General features: G+C 38.8%; 9 protein-coding genes across 9 annotated transcripts; 4 read left to right on the forward strand and 5 right to left on the reverse strand.

Moving 5' to 3' along the window:
* Positions 1-803, forward strand: V1514DRAFT_338427 (uncharacterized protein). The gene is made up of 2 exons (XM_066928834.1): positions 1-363; positions 415-803. Exons 1-2 carry the CDS (start codon positions 179-181, stop codon positions 590-592), a joined length of 363 nt encoding a protein of 120 aa, XP_066780822.1. The 5' UTR covers positions 1-178; the 3' UTR covers positions 593-803.
* Positions 804-5,421: 4,618 nt separating this feature from the next.
* Positions 5,422-6,315, forward strand: V1514DRAFT_338447 (uncharacterized protein). The gene has a single exon (XM_066928835.1). The coding sequence runs from the start codon at positions 5,430-5,432 to the stop codon at positions 6,216-6,218; it is 789 nt and encodes a 262-aa protein (XP_066780823.1). The 5' UTR covers positions 5,422-5,429; the 3' UTR covers positions 6,219-6,315.
* Positions 6,069-7,531, reverse strand: V1514DRAFT_338449 (uncharacterized protein). Its single transcript, XM_066928836.1, has 2 exons — positions 7,339-7,531; positions 6,069-7,273 (listed from the first exon to the last, which is right to left on the reverse strand). Exons 1-2 carry the CDS (start codon positions 7,477-7,479, stop codon positions 6,263-6,265), a joined length of 1,152 nt encoding a protein of 383 aa, XP_066780824.1. The 5' UTR covers positions 7,480-7,531; the 3' UTR covers positions 6,069-6,262.
* Positions 7,532-8,156: 625 nt separating this feature from the next.
* On the forward strand, positions 8,157-9,473 carry V1514DRAFT_345178 (uncharacterized protein; the record flags this gene model as incomplete). The annotated part of the gene is made up of 2 exons (XM_066929222.1): positions 8,157-9,133; positions 9,188-9,473. 2 exons carry the CDS (start codon positions 8,157-8,159, stop codon positions 9,471-9,473), a joined length of 1,263 nt encoding a protein of 420 aa, XP_066780825.1.
* An 844-nt stretch (positions 9,474-10,317) lies between these two features.
* On the reverse strand, positions 10,318-11,668 carry V1514DRAFT_338456 (PRELI-like family-domain-containing protein). The gene is made up of 2 exons (XM_066928837.1): positions 11,094-11,668; positions 10,318-11,040 (listed from the first exon to the last, which is right to left on the reverse strand). The coding sequence occupies exons 1-2, from the start codon at positions 11,174-11,176 to the stop codon at positions 10,521-10,523; spliced, it is 603 nt and encodes a 200-aa protein (XP_066780826.1). The 5' UTR covers positions 11,177-11,668; the 3' UTR covers positions 10,318-10,520.
* A 1,557-nt stretch (positions 11,669-13,225) lies between these two features.
* V1514DRAFT_338460 (kinase-like domain-containing protein) lies at positions 13,226-15,276 on the reverse strand. Its single transcript, XM_066928838.1, has 3 exons — positions 14,499-15,276; positions 14,359-14,446; positions 13,226-14,312 (listed from the first exon to the last, which is right to left on the reverse strand). Exons 1-3 carry the CDS (start codon positions 15,147-15,149, stop codon positions 13,294-13,296), a joined length of 1,758 nt encoding a protein of 585 aa, XP_066780827.1. The 5' UTR covers positions 15,150-15,276; the 3' UTR covers positions 13,226-13,293.
* Positions 15,277-15,578: 302 nt separating this feature from the next.
* V1514DRAFT_338462 (Sin3 associated polypeptide p18-domain-containing protein) lies at positions 15,579-16,486 on the reverse strand. The gene is made up of 2 exons (XM_066928839.1): positions 16,279-16,486; positions 15,579-16,216 (listed from the first exon to the last, which is right to left on the reverse strand). The coding sequence occupies exons 1-2, from the start codon at positions 16,437-16,439 to the stop codon at positions 15,628-15,630; spliced, it is 750 nt and encodes a 249-aa protein (XP_066780828.1). The 5' UTR covers positions 16,440-16,486; the 3' UTR covers positions 15,579-15,627.
* Positions 16,487-17,318: 832 nt separating this feature from the next.
* On the reverse strand, positions 17,319-18,748 carry V1514DRAFT_364818 (uncharacterized protein). Its single transcript, XM_066929795.1, has one exon. The coding sequence runs from the start codon at positions 18,642-18,644 to the stop codon at positions 17,454-17,456; it is 1,191 nt and encodes a 396-aa protein (XP_066780829.1). The 5' UTR covers positions 18,645-18,748; the 3' UTR covers positions 17,319-17,453.
* Positions 18,749-18,947: 199 nt separating this feature from the next.
* V1514DRAFT_338472 (uncharacterized protein) lies at positions 18,948-20,442 on the forward strand. Its single transcript, XM_066928840.1, has 7 exons — positions 18,948-19,038; positions 19,095-19,156; positions 19,219-19,258; positions 19,315-19,399; positions 19,474-19,908; positions 19,965-20,110; positions 20,178-20,442. The coding sequence occupies exons 1-7, from the start codon at positions 19,006-19,008 to the stop codon at positions 20,214-20,216; spliced, it is 840 nt and encodes a 279-aa protein (XP_066780830.1). The 5' UTR covers positions 18,948-19,005; the 3' UTR covers positions 20,217-20,442.
* Positions 20,443-20,718: the final 276 nt, after the last annotated feature.

The raw sequence follows: 20,718 nt of genomic DNA on the forward strand, positions 1-20,718 counted from the left end.
TATGCACCTTGCAATAAGTAATAACTAGCAAATAGTGATCTCCATATGACTATTTAAGACCTTCGTCTGCCACCTCTGATTAATTTATCATTTTAAATATCGGTTGATTAAATTCATTCATACGTTCTTTTAATATTACTCAAGTACTCAAGTCGCTCGTTTTCCATAACATTTAACAATGAAGTTCTTTACCGTTATTGTTTCGATCTTTGCTTTGGCTTTCGCCTCGCTCGTTGCTGCTGAGCTCGATGCTCGTGCTTACGTTACTGTCACCACTCTTGAGACTATTACATCTTGCGCGCCTACGGTTACTCAGTGTGTGAAAACTAAGACCTCTGTCTTCACTCCTCCCGCTGTCACTTCGTATGTTATATTTTCATTTGTTTACACTAAGATTCTAATTGTACTTTTAAGATCCATCTTTTACCATAACAGCTCCACCACTTTGACTTCTTCATATCCCCACCACAACGCTACTAACACCACTACTCCTCCTATTCATACTTTTACTGGTGCTGCTAACGCGGTTCGCGGTTCGGCCGTTGTTCCGGTTGTTGCTGGCGTCGTCGGTGTCTTGGCTTTTGCTCTGTAAGAGTTGTGCCTTAGTCACATTAAGCTATGAATCACGATTATTGGAAACGATTTTTTCTGGAGTGTTAGGGTATTTTGATATTTATGTTTGTAACTAGCATGTAGAAGATGTAATTGAAAACATGTCAAGGTTTATATGGACGCGTTTATAAACTCTATTTAATAATTTAGTTATGCAATGGGTACGTTAAATATTTAAAGCGCGTTAATAAAAAAAGAATCAGCAATAATTATAGAGCAATGGAAAAAGAAGTACGAATCAAATGAATGTGATATATATAATTTTCTTCTATTTTATCGGTATTCGATTCAAATTTTCAATGTATTGGAATATAAACCTGCGTCGTTGTCGATTGAAAAGTAGAATCTGATGAAAATTGGCAATCTGTCTGTCTGATGCCAGTATTTTGTTTAATTGTTATATTAATGCTGCAGTTCTTTTTGCTTCAAGTCTACTTTTGTTCGATCGACCAGTATCTCTGCAACAAGCGGTAATGATGAAATTTGTTCGATTTTTCATTCCACTGTACAATCGGACCATGGTTTATCAAACTTGCATGAAATTGTCCGAATGCTTCAGTTTGGTACTGTACCGATTGTTTCAATTTGACTGGTATTGAAAGTGCATTAGTGCTATTTCATTCCCGGTTTACTTGGATTATCTGAGGCGCACTGCAACCCAAGGTATCTGAACTGGCATTTTGTTATGAGTATATTAAAAGTGAAGAGACTGTCTGCAATCTTTATAACAGGAAACAGACCAAGTGGTGGTTAAATTGTTTTGCATTTGTGCGTTGTCGTTCATTACTAGCTTTCTTGAAACCTTGAGTCGGTTGATTTTTTCTAAACAAAAAAAATAATTAGCACGTATGACCTGAACTTTATCTCATTATTTGTCTTGGCTGCTCGATATGACTTTCTTTCCATGAGACGGACTTTTTTCAGATATTCTGCCAGATTCTGTCTTATCTTTTCGGACGCTTCTGACTGACTTGCGAAGGATTACATTTTTCATCCGCAGTTAACGCACAACTTCTGTTTGAAAGTGAAGACTGTTTCTGCCGTGGCTGTGGAATAATTATACTGAACATCCTGGAATCGCGTGTGAACAGATAAAGATACACATTGTATGGCTTTAATAATATTTTATTTAAATTATTTTAAACATACCTTTGGATTATGCATAGCCGGATAACAAAAATAGCAATCTATTCGATCTTGAAAAGCAAACCTAACTTCAATAAAAGACATGCATCAAAATGGTCTTACATGCGAGGTTGATAAATGATAATAGGTTATGCTTCAACTTCTACGCAACTCTATTATTAACCAAGCCTCCGATACGGCTGTGCAACAATCATTTTGCACGTACATATTGTGATGGACTTATCGAGCTTGCTCTTTTTCTTGACTCTTCTTAATTCTCCTAGAACTCTCTCTCTTTCGTGCTTTTTTGAAACTATGTTAGAATTCTTCTTATCAACTTGACAGTTTTGTGTGATATCCATAAAACTTATCCTAAACTTCGATAACGTGGATGATAAGCGAGCGGGCTGGTTTCATGCCAATCCACACCTCCCTTACTTAAAACAACATTTCTCTGTCAAAAAAAAAATGGAATCGTCCTCAATTGAAATTCGTATATTATTGGATCTTCAAGCTATCAGAAGAGACAAAAAATTGAGCATTTCAAAAGCTGCAAAGGCCTATGGGGTTCGAAGAACAATCTCGGTTACCGACTTAAGGGTAGACGCTCTCGACAAGATTGCTGTCCCAATTCCATGAATATGACGGAACTATAAGAGAATTCTTTTTTTAAGTATGTCTTGGACCTGGATGCGCGAGGATTTCCACCCCGGCTTATTTATGTGGAAGGTATGGCCAATGTCCTCTTAGCGAACCGCGACGCGCGACGCGCGACGCGTCGGGAAGCGCTGGACTTCTAATTTTGTTAAGCGATAACCAGAGTTCAGGACGCGAATTAATCGTGCTTACGACTACCAGAGAGCCCTCTGCGAAAATGTGGATTGGGTAAACGCGTGATTTTCGCTTGTAGCAAGCATGAGGGGCCAAGTACGGGATTCAAGACGCCGATTTGTATAACTTTGATGAGACTGGCTTTCAAATGGGTGTAATCACCTCGTCAATGGTCGTTTCACGCGTCGATATTCGTGACAGGGCAAAAACTGTACAACCTGGTAACCGGGAATAGGCTGACCAAAGCAATAATGCACGATGTGGCCCTCTTGAGGTTGGAGAACAAGACGCTTCGAGAGGCAAATCATGCCTTAAGCAAGCACCGGAGTGCTAAGCGAACTTTCCTGCAAAGAGGAGGGACTTTTACCATAGAAGAGGGTCATGATCTTATAGAGCAAAGGGATGTTAATGAAGAGCCAAGGCAAGATTTACGCGAAATTGGTGGGCATCGACAACAGGGACAGCCGAGTGTTCGGCGATGTAGCATGTGCGGTAGTACCGAACACACTGCGCCCAAATACCCAAATAATTTGTTTTAGTTGTAAAACCTATTTTTAAAAAAAAATTAATTTTATTAATTATTATAATGTTGTGGTGCTGTAATTGATGGTTATAGTCGAGTCAGCAGTGAAAGCTGCCCGCCCGGATGGTCTGCCCGCTTGCTTGTCATCCACGTTAATATATTTTTGCTTATGTCATCTCGGCTCTGTTGTTTTACTCTTGTTCTGTTTGGAGTTGGATGGCTATTGTCCTGGCAAGCTTTTCCTATTTATCTATCATTTTACATAAAATTTTAGGGGTCACTCAAATTGTGACATTGTGGCAATTTTCTTTTCAACTGTTTTCTGCAAAACCTGTCAAGTAATAGCGTAAATAAACAAAACAAATCTAGCAAAATCTTAGCTTATATAATTTTAATGTCGCTGGCAATTCTTTTTCTCTTCATCTTCCATAGAAAGTTATTTGCGTAAAACCTTTTCTTTTAAATATAGAAAATTTGGTTGCAAACTCATGGTCTGATATTTGAATATCATACCATATATTTTTCTTCTATTGTCGTCTTATATTTGATAGATTCTCAGCAATTTTCTGCGAAGTCTTGCATATGATCAAGCCGTGAATTGGAAAGATTTGTGGTCAATCGGAGCAGATAATGTTTATACTCAGCTTACTTATTGGATAAATCATTGTGTCATGAACGGCCCAAGACACCGAGCCTGATACCGCGATCTCGCTACGCACGGATGCAGAACATAGATGCTCGGCATGGACGGATGTTACGTAAAAGAAGATATCCCGAGGAATGGTTATGAAAATAGTTATTTGTATTGGTTTAAGTTGTTTGAAAGTTTATTGTATGGAAACATACTGTAAGAATAGTGATATAAGAATGGAGTCATCTCCCACATCCTTAGTACGGGAAATAACCAAAAAGACCGAACTGTGAGAGTGACTTCAGGCTTATTTTAAGGTTCTCAAAGATATGTTTCCATAATGGTTAGTGTGTTTTTATTAGTGTTAATAAATTCTTTAAAGTTTGGATAAGAGTAGTTTTCCTTGAATGAATGGAAATTAGCAATTGGTTTACTTGTAGTTTTTCGCACAGGTTAATAACTATTCGTATTAATTGTATTGGAAAGATGGCATTAACAAGCTTTAAGTGTTTCAAAGTTATCAGAGTTTGCGAATTGAATTTTTTGGAAGTTCTTATGAATTAATATACAAAGATATCCTGTTTGAAGTACTTATCAGCTCTTTTTCTGTTGTTGACGCACTGGCGCACCAACAAAATTGATGAAAAAATAGTTGAAGATTTTAAACGACGAGTTACCACATGTATGATCATCCCAAATAGTATTTCATTACCGTTATCAAAAATTACTTTAAATGAAGTTTTAGATTTCATTCATTTAATTTCAAGATATTGTAATCCATCTTCTTCAAGCACGCATGGGTTCCTTTCACAGCTGTTACTGCAAAGGGGAAGTTTATCAACAGGAAAGAAACATGGGTAACGTCCAAAAATAGCGGATATCACGTCTGTGATGCTAAGCTCAGCTTATATTGAGTTTTCCAAAACAACTAAATACATTCCTTGATGAGTGCATTCTACTGCCTTTAAATCCCAGTAATAGCAGAACTAAAAGAGAGACAAAATACTCTATTTTCCGGTATGTGTTCAAAATGCAAGTTTGAAAATGGAGTATTATCATTTTTCAGTAACTGCAACACTGCATTAACTCGCTGTATGTTGTAGTCTTTGAATGCGGATTTTTAAGTGTTGCAATTTTTTCCAACTTGTCATTGTCTGGAACGACGGCCAGGTCCATTCCCGGCCAGTCAAAGTCAACAAACACGCAGCTATTTTTAAAAGTGTAAACATTTTGCAGGTTTCAAGGTTAAATGACACTTGAATCAAACCAGGTCCACTTATCTATTTCAAATATTAACCAGAAACATTGGCACATTAGGAGCTAAAATGCTGATTTTAAATACGACACTGCTCTTTGGAACCATTTAGTTTATGTTCGCTCAATTTTTTTCACCAACTCGATTTTATAATAAACGATAGCAATAGCATTTGGTTCAATTAAAGCTCCAAGAAATAGAAAACAGGCTGGGTTTAGCTCGAAAAGATGCGCTGCTGCAGTTTGATCAGGAAAGGCTTAGAAAAACCAAGAGTCGAGCCGTCATGGTATAAATGATCGAAATAATGTTTCTTTTATTATTATAAAACGGTTGCTATAATACTCAATGTCGGATCTACTAGTGCTTCATCTGCAAGAACTGCGGGTTAGGTGTAAATTTAGCCCTTTCCGTCATGCATTCAATTTCGACCGACAGCAAAAATTGCTCTACCAATGCCTGAATATCGCTTAAAAGTTTCTGCATCATCATCTTATGATTGTTCAAATGCATTTGAGGTTCCTGTTAACACTGAAACGCCGGTGAAGGTCTGCAGTGAACGAGCCACAGCGACGATCTGGGTAAAAGTACAAGATTACGCCGGTTTTCCTGACAACAGCCCATCGACGAATGCCTACTTCGGCTATGCTGATCACGCTTCTGATCTTTTTGCCATTCAGTTTAGCATTGTATTCAATCAAGATACATCATTTGATGACGTGCTTTTTGGAAACGACTTTGATCGACCGATTCGTGATAAATTGCCATACGGGTTTGGCATCGGTTATAAAATCTTCAATTATGTTGTCGATCCTAGCGCAAACGGAGATTTCTATGCTGAAAAGCCTTATTTATATGGATACGCTGTGACTAGTACCAACGCAATGGCGCTTGCCGGTAATGCGACCAAATCAGATCCTTATCTTCGAGAAAACGTATCTGGAATTAATCCCAATGACGGAATAAATGAAATCATCCCAACAGCGGCAGCAGAAAGACGCTCTTTTTTCTTGCATGCGCAGAACCGTCAAAAATTTTGGTTTGAATCAGGAGTAGAATACAAGTTTGATTTCTCAACAAAATATATTGATATGGGAGGAAACAAAGATTACTCAATAAAAATGCCGGGTTATAGTTTAAACGTTATAAAATACTGGGATGGGCAGCCGCTTAGATATGTGCTTAAGAACAAGAAAGATGACGATTTATACTTTGCCCTAGTATTTGAGCTTCTAGAACAGTAGTGACAATTAACAATATTTACTGACTTGTCAAACTTATAATCTTTTTACAACCTACGAATAATATCCTCAATAACTTCAGTAGTGCTAGAATTTCCACCAAGATCGGGAGTAGTAATCTTCTTCTCCGCGAGTTGCGCGTCGACGGCCTTGTGAATACGAGCTGCAGGGCCAGGGTAGCCAATAAATTCGAGAAGAAGAGCAGTCGATCTAATTGTAGCAATCGGGTTGGCAATATTCTTACCCTCGATGTCAGGAGCTGAACCATGGCATGGCTCACCAATCACGAAGTCATCACCAACGTTAGCCGATGGAACAACTCCGAGGGAGCCAACCAATGCAGCAGCACCATCTGATAGGAGATCGCCATACAAATTAGGGGCAACAATGACGTCAAAGTCCTCAGGTTCTCTAAACAAGCGATAAACCATGGAGTCAACAATTTGTTCCTGAACTGTAACATCTGCGTATTTGTTCTTGTTTTCCTCATAAACTTTTCTCACAGTTTCTCTAAACAAACCGTCAGACAAGCTAAGCACGTTGGACTTGTGAGTAATAGTGACAGTAGGACCGTTAGGATGAAGAGACTGGACACCTTCTCTCTGTTTGCCTCTAATCACAGCGAGGTCAAACGCAACCTTTCCAATATTGTAGGACGCGCGCTCAGATATCCGCTTGATAGCCTCCGCAACTTTGGTTCCATCTTCAAGAGTCTTTATAGTTTCTTCTTTGACGTACAAGTCTTCCGTATTCTCACGGACAATAACCAGGTCAACTGGCCTGTCATTTCCAACTGACTTGACTGGGCGAACGTTCGCGTACAGACCAAGTTTCTTTCTCAGAGCCACAATCGGAGAAGAATACCCAGCAACTCTAGTCGTGGGAGAACTGACTGCTCCAAAAAGTGCACCATCACATTTCTCCTTAAGAATTTGAACAGTCTCATCAGGCAGGGCCACGCCGTTATTCTTGAAGCTTTCCCATCCGGCAATCAGGTCTATAAATTCAAACCTAAGACCGTCCGACTCTGGGAGAGCTTGAAGTACTTGCTTTCCTGCCTATATAATGTAAATTATTAGCATGAACTTGTTCTTGAACTTTAATAAATTGGCCTCATCCATACAGGAATAACTTCTTTGCCAATACCGTCACCTGGAATCAATCCAATGGTCAAGGTCTTAAGACCACGAAGACTGGAAGAGTTGGTACGGACTGCGGAAGCCGCAATGGAGTGAAAAAGAGGTCTAACTGTATTATTGATCATGTCTGGTTGTTCGTCCGTGTGTACAGAAAGAATTACAGAGCGAATTTTTTTTCCTTGTCGCGTTGGATTAATATATAATATTATTATATATTGAATTATAAAGTACCCAATGGGATTAATGTAGCAAATCGCGCATACAACCTTAAATTACGTTACGGTTATAACCACGCTGGTATAAATGCTCAAAGATTTTGTATCGTGCTAGCCGACTACACCACCTACCTAAATACAGAATTCATCATTCTCGATATAGGCCAGGGATGGCCGGCCATGAACGACGGTGAATTACGCAATTGAGTTATCCATACAAAACTATATAGAACAATGATAACTTGCATTATGTAAAAAGCCTATTTTCTTCCAAGTTAAAGTTATTGTCGGCACATCCGCCATCACGCCTTAGCCAGGCTTGACCAAACATATACAGATAATATCGATTGTTTGTTCAACACCAGTTCTAATTCTCAAAATTAATGAAAATTTATGTTTGTTTAGATGTAGTACCCATTAGTTAGACAATATATATATACATGGTATTTGTATTTCCGACCCTGTTCCGAGGCCACGAAGTGCAACGCCCCGCCGAACGTTGCGCGCACTTTGGTACTTTTGTGCCCTGAAATGGCCCTGAGTTTATTGTAAAAGTGTGAGATTATGCATTGTTCTGATTCTGCATCATGATTAACAATAAACCGTCACAGTCGACTCGATCTGCTGACCGGAGTGTAAAATTTAAAGACCACTCGTCCAGAAACACTGTGCCAGAGTCGCCTTTGAACATTTCATCTCCAGACACCGAATCAACAATCGAGTTAAATGCTGAAGCGGTACATGGACGACAAAGGTCACGAACTTCAGCCGGTTTAACTGAGGGATTAACACGACGAGAAAACCTGGTCGGGAGCGAAGCTAGTAGAGGTCGTGCAATTTCAGAGCCGCTGGAACCCTTCTTCTTAAGACGACTGTCTATGCCGATAGATAATGCCACATCCGGTTCCGCATGGTCAAGTCGACGATTGACAGTTTCGAATGCAATTGTTAATTTAACAAATGCAGCACCTCAATCAGGTGTAATGGTTTCTGCGTTTACAGCGGCTGCTCTAATTCCAACACAGACAGAAATTGTGAAATCGTTAGCATATCCACCAGCTGAAGTGGCGCCTGAAGTTCCAATAAGTGACGATCATCCAACCATACAGCTATTGATTAAGAAACATAGAAACAAAATTATTCTTCATTATTTGTCTCTCGCTTTTTGGTACGTGACAACAATCAAAGGTTTTCTGGTTACTATTTATTTTCTTCTTGTTATTGCGTTCGGTGGAATGTTATTTTTAATCCTTGTTGGTGCTGCGCCAGCCATGAACACACCTGATGGTCCAAACAATTCAGATACTCCAGGGAAACGGTGGATTGAGATTGATTCGCAGGTTCTCAATGCTTTATTTTGCATCACCGGTCTAGGGTTGTTCCCGTTTCGAACCAGAGATTTATATCTGCTATTACGAGGAAGATTTGGGCATGGCCCTGCACAAATGGAACTAGAGAGAATACATCAGTGGTACCGGCCTGGATTGACAAAACGATGGAAACTTGACGCAGTAGTTGATCTGTATATTCTCAACTCTTTATTTCAGATTGTTATGGCAACAGCGTAAGAATATCTACAATTTATGATCAAAATTTAAGATTGACTATAAAAATGTAGCATGTGGGCGTACAATCGGCATACTCGACCTCCATATCTCACTGGACTCACAATTGGACTGGGCTTTACTTCTTCAATAATTGCTGGAATAATAACAGGCCTTGAATCTAGGAAAAAGAAATTTGAAGATCATCATCAGCATGGTAATAGCAGCAACAGCATCATGTTACAGCCATATGAGACAATCCTTAAACCCGATTCTGGTACGAGATATGAATCGGCCGAGATAGATTATGGTGTGCTTTCTGTTGTGTACGGCGAGGAAAAGTCTGACCATTGTCACTGAATTTTACTTAGCTTGTTTGATTGATAATTAAAGCTTTGTTATAATGTAAGGCAAGTTCGACAGATTTGAGTGGACTACTTTCTTATTTTGTGAGTCGTGAACGATTGGAGAACAAGTAGGTGTACGGGAAAAATAGCAAACGGCAAATGATCTAATTGGTTTTGTATTTCAATGACCTGATTCTTTGCACAATTACGTATGAGTAAGATACATAGCTTTTATCTTTGTCACGTATATTTATTTTATATTTTTTAAATCAGACTGTTGCGTCTTTGTTGGCCGATTGCTGTGTGTTACTGATTAAAGATGACTTCTGAACCTGCTTTTACAGATTGGGACTTTATTCGAGCTGTTAAATCTCAAGCACAATAATCGGCTATCTTATGGACTCTCAGAAAATATTTACTTCTAATAAAATTTTGACACATCTTATTGTCAATCATGGCTTGGCTGAACGACTGTACCATAAGCAACTAGAACTCTACGGATCTGAACGGTTCGGTGCATCACTGCCTGGTCTAAGATGACGGTTTACAAAGCCCTCCATATTTACTTGCCACTTTACTTTGCCTTCGCAATGTTATGTCCAGGTCAAGTTGATGGTACTGACCATGTTGTTATAGATTACTATGCATTACGTTTTTATGGCAACAAAAACGGTGGGTAATACTCACAATGAAAATCCAGTTAGTTAGTTACATCTACGTGACGTTTTCTTGAAAAGCTATCCGAGGGTTATGAATGTTCATAGAATAATGTATTATACATATGACAAATTTTGACAAGAATTAGTTGATGCATTTTGCATCGCGTCAAAAATTTTTGAGTGTCATTAATAGATTAAGGTAGATTATATTTTAAAATTTCTTATAAAGTTATGTACATAAAAATTTAATATTTACTAGAAAAAAAAAAACCAATGACTTCAAAGGTCGACGCCATATCAGCAAAACTCCAATCCACCTGAAACAATGCTAAACACATGCATATTTTCAGTTTTTTAAAAACTTATTTTCATAATTTCCTAACCAATCATTTCATACTAGCTCAAACTTTGTAGACACTCGAATTTAAAGCTTGTTGCATGGCAAGGTTAAATAGTTTGATTTTACCTCCTTGCTCCCTGAGCTTGTCCATGACGAATCCCATCCCCATCCTTGACCGATTCAGATTCTCTCCAAACTTCCGTTGACCCCATAATTCCATGCGCTCCTTTAGGCTCTCAAATCCAAACTGCGATAAAAATGAAACTTCAGTGGAAGCTACGACAATTTGCTTATTTTCATCTGTGGTGACGCCTTTATACACTGCTGACTCAACCACCCGCATAATTTTTGTGAAGTCTATATTTTTGGTAACCGCTTCGATTTCTTGCTTCTGCAGATCAATAATCGTAGTTTCAAGAACCATACTTTCAGAGATATTGATATTAGAGGACGCCAGGATCATGCGACACCACCTAGGTAGCTTGCCTCGCTTAACCACAAGCCGTTGTGTATGCAGTCGCCCTTCCGCATCAACATGCCTTGACAGGGTGTCTACGCTTATAACATGAGTAGCAAATGGGCTTGAAATAATTAACCAACAGACCATACAAGGTTTTTGATCACTCATACATACTTCGGATAGCGGAGAAAATAGGCAAGACTGAAAGTTCGGAAGTCATGGTCGTGCGAATAAGTAGTCCTAAAAAATTTGACCATTGTGACCAAACCTCGTGTTCTTTCAAGCAAATTGATTTAAGGATCCTGGTCAAGAAGTGCCTGGCGAGTTGCTAAAAATCAAAGTACCTAAAAGTGATGATTTACTTTAAATGCACTTTTTTTGCTTAGTTATTATATATATAAACATTTACCCTACCTTTATCTTTATTTGTGCTGTTCTCGTGACTATCAATTGGTCACGATCTGTTCCATTTATTAAGCACATAAAAGTATACAAAACAGTTGCACGTGTTTTTTTTTTCACACGTAATGTCGAAAAATCTTATTTATTTTGTTATCATTGGTGATGATGTGCATGTAATCAAGTAATTACATGGCTTGTCAGATTGCTAGACGTAAAGATTATTGCGTGATGCATCTTCAAGGTTTGTCATTTTCTGGTTGATTGTTTGAAATATTGGTCTTATTGACCATGTTTACCGCCCGGAATTCATGATTTAAAAGTTGTGACGTTTTTGATACCACGTGGACCCTTCCGTTGCCAACGCCATCTTTTATACATTAGAAAAATTAGTTGGTGGCATTCTACAAGGCACCGTCAGAGACGTTACTGAAGCTATGAATAACGCAATCATATTGATAAAGAAATAAATAACGTGCCTGTTAACCCTTTCAAGTTGGCATTTGGTTTTGATATTACAATTTTGCGTGTCCGGAGTTCTGGTCAGTATTTAGATTGGCAATTCGTATTACGTTTAATAGGACAGGTGCACGGAAACTTGACCATCATGAAGCATCATTTATTTGATACCGTCCGTTTGTGATCCACTCGAATCACAACGCATCTATCTAGATGAATCAAAGTTATTGTCAGCTATATATACCATATCTGAGTGATGGAAGTGCATATCGTATTGATTGTGTGCAATATACACATTATTGTACAGGAACCAATACATTTAGCTAGCATCGGCAAGTTAAGCTTGTAATTCTGAAAAAAAAAGTACTATTGTTGTCATTTAGTCGGTTTTTTTTTTCAATATTATTCATTATACCAATTATTTTTTGGTTTTGGTCAAGGATTAGGAATAATATTCTTGATACAGTATGAGAATTTATTTTACTATAGTACAAATTATTAAGATATTATATTTATTGTGTTGAATTATTGCTATAAGGTGCGAATGTCAATATATATATACATATATATATATATGAACAAAAATGAATTGAAAAATGGCCCCTACATATGTACTTAAATGGCTGTTTGAAACCAGTTCATCTGTACCGACTCAAATACGACTAATTTGACCTAAACTCGTTCAATGATCCACTGCTTGACCCCTGTTTTTTGAAGGAGGTGCTTGCTGCAAGTAATAAATAACTAAGCACTACAACGTTCTTACTATTAGTAATAATAAATTCCAAGATTTAATTGATCAGCCTTTATCTCCTATTCTACATCTTATTTTAACAAATCGCCCAACCTTTAAATCGCATGCTAAATATATTATATATGTCCAACATATGTAAGATCTATCGAGTTTCCGGAGTTTTAAACCAACAAACGACAATTTTTTAACTGCTTTTAACAAACCCGATACGACTAGCGATATCTAATATGTATAGAGCAGCACTACTATGTCAAGCGCTAAATATAAACTCTGGTTAAGCATAGACCAAAGTAAAACAAATCAATCATATTTTGATTTTGAAAATATCAAATGAGACTTGCAATATTGAAAACACTGAGAAGCATAAAAAAGAAAATGAAAAAGTACAAAAATACAAAAATACAAAAATCATAAATCCGAAATCCGAAATCCGAAACCTGAAAGATAAAATCGCTTAGAATCCAACTTTCCTAATATATAAAAAACCCATTCCTAATAATAATAGAAAAAGTAATTGATTTCCCAAGTTACCTGACCCACACAAAAAAATACATATATAACTATTAAAAAATGTTATTATAAACTGGAAAAAAATATATCTGACGCCTCTCAAAAATTCAAGTATCATAAATTGCAACCAAATAAACCAGTTTAATAAAAACGCCAATAATAAACCCCGAACAACAATTTTTCCAAAAAAAAAAAAAAAAAAGTGAATGAATGAATTCTATGCATAAACAAATAAAACGTGGAGCTAATTGTTCAAATATCACCACCGCTGGCACTTCCATCGTCAGGGTAATTTTCTCTAAACCACGGATGATCAAGCGCCTCACGAGCAGTCAGACGATCACCTGGATGATATACAAAAATCCTTTTCAGCAGATCCAAGAATTGTGCATGAAAATTATCTTGAGGATTGATTATTTGTTCAAGCGACTTCATAGCGCACACGTACTTTTTGCTAGTCTTGGTAGTTTGCGCGTTTGGAAAATCCAATCGACCATTTTTCAAAAAGTACTTAGCACCCTGACGATTAGCCAATTTAGAAATAGACCTGTCAAAAGGCATGTTTGTGACGACTTCCATCATAGCCAAGTGCTCTGCATTGTCATGAGTCTGAAAAAGTGCCTGGCCTGTAAAAACCTCAACAAGAATGCACCCGATAGACCATACATCACAGGGAAAAGACCAAGGCATGCCTAAAATAATTTCTGGAGCGCGATAGTGCCGGGTTGAAACTACCGAACTGTGATACTCATCCTGAAATGTTGCAGATCCAAAGTCAATCAAGTGAATCGTTGTGTCATTCAGCACTTTCCGTGTCGCAGACCGTTTGCCATACGAATACGGCTGAGTAGAATGTGAACTATCAACCAATAAAATATTTTCCGGTTTGATATCAGTGTGAATCAGATTAAGCTCGCGCAAAAACGCCACACTTCTAAACAGCTGCTTAGCAAAGCGTTGGATATGCGAAGACGGGAACGGTACAAATCCGTTAGAATTCAAAAAATCAAACACAGAAATACTCAAAAGGTCCGTGACTATGCAGATATGATTATGATAGTCAAAGCAGTCCCTAAAATGTATGCATCTGTTGATATTATTCTTATCATGCATGGATAACGTCCGAAGCACGCGGAGCTCAATCTTGCTAGCATCTCGGTACTTTTGAATGGCTCTTATAATCTTGATCGCGCAGTAGGTCCGTCGTTCCCGATCATATGCTGCCACGACCTTCCCAAAGGTCCCTTGACCCAACTGTTTAATTATTTTGTCTACATTCATGTCAGCACCGGGAAAGGCAAAAAAAAAAAAACTTACATCTTGAAGTAAAATCGGTATCAGGCACAACATTGTAGTGCCCATCGTTATCATCAAGCTTCGCTAAATTGCCTTTTGGAAAAAAAGGCTAGAGTGATTTTAGTAACGAAAAACAATGATATAAGTCGACTAACACATACGTCATGAATCAGCTGCACCACAACTTCAGTGGCTTTAACGATCGGCTTCTTAGGCGGTAAAAATTCAATTCGCCGTCTTTTTAAAAGTCCACTCGAAATAATTTCAATATTTGACTGACGGCTAAAATTTTCAGTGCTCAGATCCTCGTATTTCCTCCGCTTACTTGTCAATGAAGTTGTTATTGTCGAGGATGAGAGTGAGGTAGCGGACGAGCCAGAAGCGTAATAAGCTGACGACATGATTCCATCTATATCACGTATGCTGCTATCTACTGGCGTAGCACCAGTACTGTGATCTAAACCATATTGTTGCTGCAGTTGTAGTCTGGACGGAAGCCTGGCGGTCATAGCAGGTAACTGAGCGCCAACTGCCGCTTGGTTATTAGAGGATACAACTGCAGTATGATTAACGCTGGCAGCGGAGGCAGGTAGTCCTCCAGACGAAGACGATTGAGCCAGTACAGATGGTGACACTCCAGAATTCCCAGACATTGACACTGTCAATGATTCAGATGTGATAGGTGGTGGAGTATCGTCCTCAATGGTGATGATGTCAGTCGGGTAGCCGTTGCGATAAAACTCCTCCCATGTAGGGCGCTTGCGCTGGCGCGCCTCGACAGCTTGATGAAGAGAGGCAAGGGCGGAGGTCATACCGGCAGCCCTAAATTCGTTATGAAAATAAGGGGTAAGATGGATATAACGATGGCAAAAGATAGTGTGATTGGCGAGATGTTCGATATGATATTGTTGCCATGCTTATTGCCCAAGTGGCGATGAAGCCCCAGCTCACAGCCACTGACTGAGGGGCTCGTGTCTTATCCAATCAGCTCACAAATCCACAACCGTGATCTGAAATCATCAGCAAAGACTTTTGGTTCGTGATTTGATTGTTTCGTTTCTCTGACTGCGTCCTCGTCGACGATCAGAATGTAACGTACGTGCATATGTGTAGTGCGCTATAGTAGTGCGTAAAAAATATCAAGCTATTTATCAAGCTATGGCGGTTAGCCATTACTCTCGGTGTATACTGTTACTTCTTTCCCCTGTCTTACGAAATTTGGAGTATTAGAATAAAAGTAATTTCTATATAATCAGATGGCATCATAGTTACTTTTTTTTTTTTTTTTTTTCACCATCTTCTCCTCAGATTATTCCCGCGCGGTCTGAAATCGGCCTGGTTTTCTTGGCCATTATCACTCCAATTGTTATTACTCGAGCCCCGCACATTAAACATACGTTGTGCATCCATGTGACCAAGGTCTTGATCTTCGACACGTCTGTTCAGCGTGGCTCTGGTGACCTGATGGTCTTCATTCTCATCCACAACACCTGGCCGCTTCATTTCATTCTTATTAGACTGAGCTGCTAAATCTTCATTACGCGGCAAGAATCTCTCAGACCTCTCGCCGCTGCGAGATGATCTCGGCTCCTTGCTTCTTTCGTCTTCGCGACCCTTTCCATCACCACCATCACCAACATCACCACCCACTGCTACAGCAACATAATCCCCAATTCTGAACTTAAGATCAGCTAAGTTCAATTTCTTTGACCTAACATGTGGTATTCTGGGATTATATAATGCCATTCGAACTGATCGTAGTGAACCATCATTTTTTAATTTGTCCTTAAACACCAAACTAAACCTAATCGTTTGATTGGCTGTTTCCGGTTTTTCTTTTAGAACTAATCCATAAAGCTCTTCAACTGAACAGTCCATCCTAGAATTCATATTGTTAGACAAACAGCATACGCTCTTGTACTTTGATAAGTATATCCATACCAGGTATACAAAGTTAGCTTCTCAGTTTCTGGTATTTGGTCGTTTTGAAATTCATGAAGTTGATGATATTCGCCAGCTTTGACATATACCTGTAGCAAAAATGGTGGAACAGTTCCACGATTCACCTTTCCTAGATGAGTTCGTTCCAAAGTAGTGGTCATTTTATAAAATTGGCGGTTTTGCTAAAGATGAGAACCTGAACTTGATTTACACGATCCAAGGCAAAATAAACTTTAAAATTTTATATTTTTAACTATAATCTACGCAACGGAAATGAGAAATGAGAATTTAACTCATTCTATTTTAATTATATTTATTTAATTTTTATGTATAAACACAATAAATATTGGGTAAATTTGCTTTTACTACTTTAATATGAGTCAGAGACGCACTAATAACCATACTAAATGAGACATTATCTGGCTGCACATAAAGTAGAAAGACTGGATAATATATAAGGAGTTTTATTGTACCTCTGAATAGTTTTGGATCTTTATGTAGGATTGACAGTAAAATTTAGCATGTATTGCAACACCTTGCTTTCATCATTTATATTTCCCTTGGGAATCATCGTAATTACCGACGGGCAATATTGCACGCATCTTCATTTGTAAATATAATCTCATATACTTAATATAAATAGATAGATAAATAGATAGATTCATGTATCTAATTTTTGGATACATAATATATATCACGAAACGGCCAAAGTTGTGTACTTATAATTCTTAGTAGTTATAATACTTTTCTAGTTTGAAATTCTCTAGTTTCTATGATTTTACTTTAAAACATGACCAAAACTTAAAAAAAAAAAGTTTGCTAGAGCATGCTCAGTAGCACTTAAATTAACTGTATAATCTAATGGATTTAAATTGTTCTTATCAACATAAATTCAACATTTCAATATAAGGTTGCCAACACGACGCGTAATGCGGGACGCGTTCGCGCCAACGCGTGCCTGCTATTTTCAATAAGCCGCCCAGCACATTGTAGCTTAGCAACTTAGCATTTACGAAACATGTTAATTCAATGTTAAAATTTTAATTTAGCAATTAATAGCACCAGTTTATTCTATACCAAACCAAAAAAAAAAAAAAAAAAAAAAAAAAAACTAAAAATATCATGACCCAATAAAAACCAAATTCAAAACCAATGGTAACAAGCAACGCGAACGACTATTCAAATAATTTTCTTAAAAAGCCAGCCCTCCTACTTCGAGTCGTGTGTTGACTAAAATGAAGTGTGCTGTTACTGTTAGTGCTAGCTGAAGATGTCGAGACAATTGGAATCGATGTTGAGTTCTGTTCGCTAGCACTAACGGTTACGTATTCGTAAATAGTAGTCGTACCAGTATAAGATGGTGTCGAAACTGGTGCCTTAGTAAGAGTCAAAAGAGGAGTATATTGGGCGGTTTTAGTTGTCAAGGTGGTGTTAAGATATGGCCGGGAGAGGAAAGTTGAAGTCGGTCTATGAATAATGGAGGTTAAAAAAATAGTAACATATTGAGTGAGCGTCGAAGTCGAAGTGACGAGGTCAGTGTATGTAGTTGGAACTTCAGTCAAAACCGAAGTGACGTGCCCGTTGGCTCCAGTAACAGTAGTGGTGGTAACCACGGAGCCGGTCTTTGTCTCCTTCTTTGCATCCACCACGAAGCCTACCACGGTGGGCTGCACGACAGCAGCAGTTTCAGTGAGTGTCAATGTCTTTGTTAACGTCAGATATCTGGTGGATGAATTGTCATCAGTGACCTTGGCCGTGTATTCGACTGTCTTTGTAAATGTCTCTGTCACTGGAATCGTGACTGTGGACACCGATTCGTAAGTGCCAGCGGGAAGATCAGAGGATAATGAAGGCGTGGTGGCTACGACCGGCGCCGATGTATACGACACAGTCGATGCGTCTGAGCCCACGTGAGTAGCTTTAATAGTGGATGTGGCAATCGGCGAAGACGTGCCCAAGTAGGCAGCCACGGTCTTGGAAAAGGTGATAGTCTGAGAGAGTGTCTGCACGGAAGGAGAAACATATTCGCTAGGAGCAACTCCATCAGAAGACAGGGTCCTGGTTACATAAAGAGTAACGAGTTGCGTAATGGTCGAAGTCACGTCCTCGACTTCAACTGCGGTAGTATATAGAGTAGCAGTGACTGTTGACGATTGCTGAGTGGAAGATGCAACTGCCGTCGGGTAAAGGTCATTACTGCTAGTAATCGTTCCATTCAATAACCGCTTATGGAATTTGAGTGTGACCGGTTCTTGGACGATGGCGACATCGTCATGAGAACCTCGAAAGAGAAAGCCCAACGAAATTGGAAACGCTGCCGCGAGAACCGAACAGTACGTGAGAAATAGAACAGCAGTAAACAACATCCTTAATCTCCTTCCCTAGGTGCACAAAGAAAAACTAAAATGGCGATCGATTGCAAGGTATTTAAAAGGGCCATTTGTGCCCCTGGGGTGGTCGCAAATAAAAGGGGGGGTCGAAAATTATCAAGGCACAGTTCGTTGAAGAACGCGTCTCAGAAAACGCGTCCAAGAATGCACAAGCTAACCCGAAATGGAATATGAAAACTTACGTAACAGAACTTTATTTGCAAAAAAATTCAATTAAAGCAATCACGTGATAATTGCTTATGTCAGGGGTGCAGTGGTCGAACGTTCGAGCAAGTGATGACTGCGGTCAGCCGGTGCTTGCATATATAATACCATCACGACGCAACGGTTTGCAAGCATGCAGGCGGCTGAAGCTGAGGCCCATAAGGCGGTGCGTGTTGTGTTGTATATTTTGCATGGCATGTGTGTGAGCTAACTTGCTAAAAGGCTGGCAACAAGCTGTTCGGTCAAGAGGACTACGATGGAGCGGTCCAGGAGTACACCAAGGCGTAAGTGTCTAATAACATTTGGATTGTTATTTCATTACATTCAGGTTCACATGTCTATTTAGCATTCTCAAAGACGCCACTAAGCCAACGTATTTCACAAACGTAAGCCAACTTGTTTGAGATTGTATATAGGGAGTAGTTGTCTCACAAAAATTCAGCGTGCCATATGCTTGCTTCGATTGGAAAAATACGAGCGAGCGCTGGAAGATTGCCAAAAGGCAATTGAACTATCTCCAATTTTACGTACGGGTGTATTTTTACCTATATGACTACGTGCTGGCTTGATTAATTGGCTGACTAATTTAAATTAACAACAGTAAAAGCCTACGTGCACAAGGCTACATCACTATTAGCTCTCGATCGACCAAATGAGGCTTTGAGAACGGCCCAGCGAGGGTATGACCTTGCAATCGAGCAAGATTCGTTTCTGACTACAAACTTTTGCCAAACCGCACTAGAAGCCAAAAAGCGTAGGTGGCAGATTAACGAGTCCCGGCGAATAGAGAAGGAAGGTCAATTGCTGGCGGAAATGAAAGATATCTTAGAGCAATCATATCAGCAAAAGATTAATTATGCCAATGCAACCATAACACTGGACATTGAATTGCAAGACCAAAAGGAAACGCTGGAATACGAATTTAAGGAGAAGCTGGCACTTCTGGAACAGACGTTCGAAAGATCGGATGAAAAATACCAATCACGGGAAGTTCCCGATTACATGATTGATCCAATATCGTTTAACATATTTTTTGGTAAGTTTTGCGTGTCATACATTATTAGGGCTTATTAATTATGTCTATATGTTTAGATCCTGTGATTAGCAAGAGTGGTCAGTCATTTGAACGTTCAGTGATTTATGCTCATTTGAAAAACCATAAGTTCGACCCATTCACGAGAGAGTATTTAACCGAAAAGGACTTGCGACCTAATTTGGCATTAAAATCTGCATGCGAAGTGTGTATTATTCTTTGTACTATAGTACTTTGGTTTTTAAAAATTAACTCTTTTTGCGTGCTTTTAGCAATTTCTGGAACGCAATGGTTGGGCTGTTGATTATTGAAAAATGACGTGGAAAATTATTATGCAAGAGAATTCTCGCCTTGTGTATGTACCATACTCGATATGAATTTCGATGCTTGACGATATATTCCATTGACTATTTTAATTGGCATTATGCATATGTTTTTTTTTTTTTTTTTTTTTTGCATTTTTTAATATTGGTTTCTGTGGCATCTGTATAAAATGGAGTTCGGATCAATTAAAATTCTATATCAGTGTTTGCGTAATTGGTATTTATGACGTATCTTTGTTTTCATTTTGAAACACGGTTGGAATGCTCCATTTGCGTATGCGCAAATGGTGCTAAGGTGCGCTGCTATAGCCACCGTACAATAACATTAATTATTATAAATAAAATGGGTCAGATAGGGCTGTTCACGGTACGATATCTGCATGGTTTTTCAATATCTGCATCCGCATCCGCAATGCCGAAAGCATGCGGATACGATTATCTGCAAAAAAATGCCTGCGGATGCGATATCTGCAAAAATCATCACGTGACT

The sequence above is a fragment of the Lipomyces japonicus genome (genome assembly GCF_038497905.1).
Source record: "Lipomyces japonicus strain CBS 7319 unplaced genomic scaffold V1514scaffold_75, whole genome shotgun sequence".
In the NCBI taxonomy this organism is placed as follows: Eukaryota; Fungi; Ascomycota; class Lipomycetes; order Lipomycetales; family Lipomycetaceae; genus Lipomyces; species Lipomyces japonicus.

Bases quoted from the DNA above. Each gene is read 5' to 3' on its own strand.
- V1514DRAFT_338427 (XM_066928834.1), top strand. From the start codon at position 179: ATGAAGTTCTTTACCGTTATTGTTTCGATCTTTGCTTTGGCTTTCGCC. The intron at 364-414 runs GTATGTTATATT...TGTACTTTTAAG, and splicing joins ACTCCTCCCGCTGTCACTTC to ATCCATCTTTTACCATAACA.
- V1514DRAFT_338447 (XM_066928835.1), top strand. From the start codon at position 5,430: ATGCCTGAATATCGCTTAAAAGTTTCTGCATCATCATCTTATGATTGT.
- V1514DRAFT_338449 (XM_066928836.1), bottom strand. From the start codon at position 7,479: ATGATCAATAATACAGTTAGACCTCTTTTTCACTCCATTGCGGCTTCC. The intron at 7,274-7,338 runs GTATGGATGAGG...TACATTATATAG, and splicing joins TTGGCAAAGAAGTTATTCCT to GCAGGAAAGCAAGTACTTCA.
- V1514DRAFT_338456 (XM_066928837.1), bottom strand. From the start codon at position 11,176: ATGGTCAAATTTTTTAGGACTACTTATTCGCACGACCATGACTTCCGA. The intron at 11,041-11,093 runs GTATGTATGAGT...AATTATTTCAAG, and splicing joins TATTTTCTCCGCTATCCGAA to CCCATTTGCTACTCATGTTA.
- V1514DRAFT_338460 (XM_066928838.1), bottom strand. From the start codon at position 15,149: ATGACCTCCGCCCTTGCCTCTCTTCATCAAGCTGTCGAGGCGCGCCAG. The intron at 14,447-14,498 runs GTATGTGTTAGT...AAATCACTCTAG, and splicing joins TGGTGCAGCTGATTCATGAC to CCTTTTTTTCCAAAAGGCAA. The intron at 14,313-14,358 runs GTAAGTTTTTTT...ACATGAATGTAG, and splicing joins TACCGATTTTACTTCAAGAT to ACAAAATAATTAAACAGTTG.
- V1514DRAFT_338462 (XM_066928839.1), bottom strand. From the start codon at position 16,439: ATGACCACTACTTTGGAACGAACTCATCTAGGAAAGGTGAATCGTGGA. The intron at 16,217-16,278 runs GTATGGATATAC...TATGAATTCTAG, and splicing joins AAGCTAACTTTGTATACCTG to GATGGACTGTTCAGTTGAAG.
- V1514DRAFT_364818 (XM_066929795.1), bottom strand. From the start codon at position 18,644: ATGTTGTTTACTGCTGTTCTATTTCTCACGTACTGTTCGGTTCTCGCG.
- V1514DRAFT_338472 (XM_066928840.1), top strand. From the start codon at position 19,006: ATGCAGGCGGCTGAAGCTGAGGCCCATAAGGCG. The intron at 19,039-19,094 runs GTGCGTGTTGTG...ACTTGCTAAAAG, and splicing joins AAGCTGAGGCCCATAAGGCG to GCTGGCAACAAGCTGTTCGG. The intron at 19,909-19,964 runs GTAAGTTTTGCG...CTATATGTTTAG, and splicing joins ATCGTTTAACATATTTTTTG to ATCCTGTGATTAGCAAGAGT.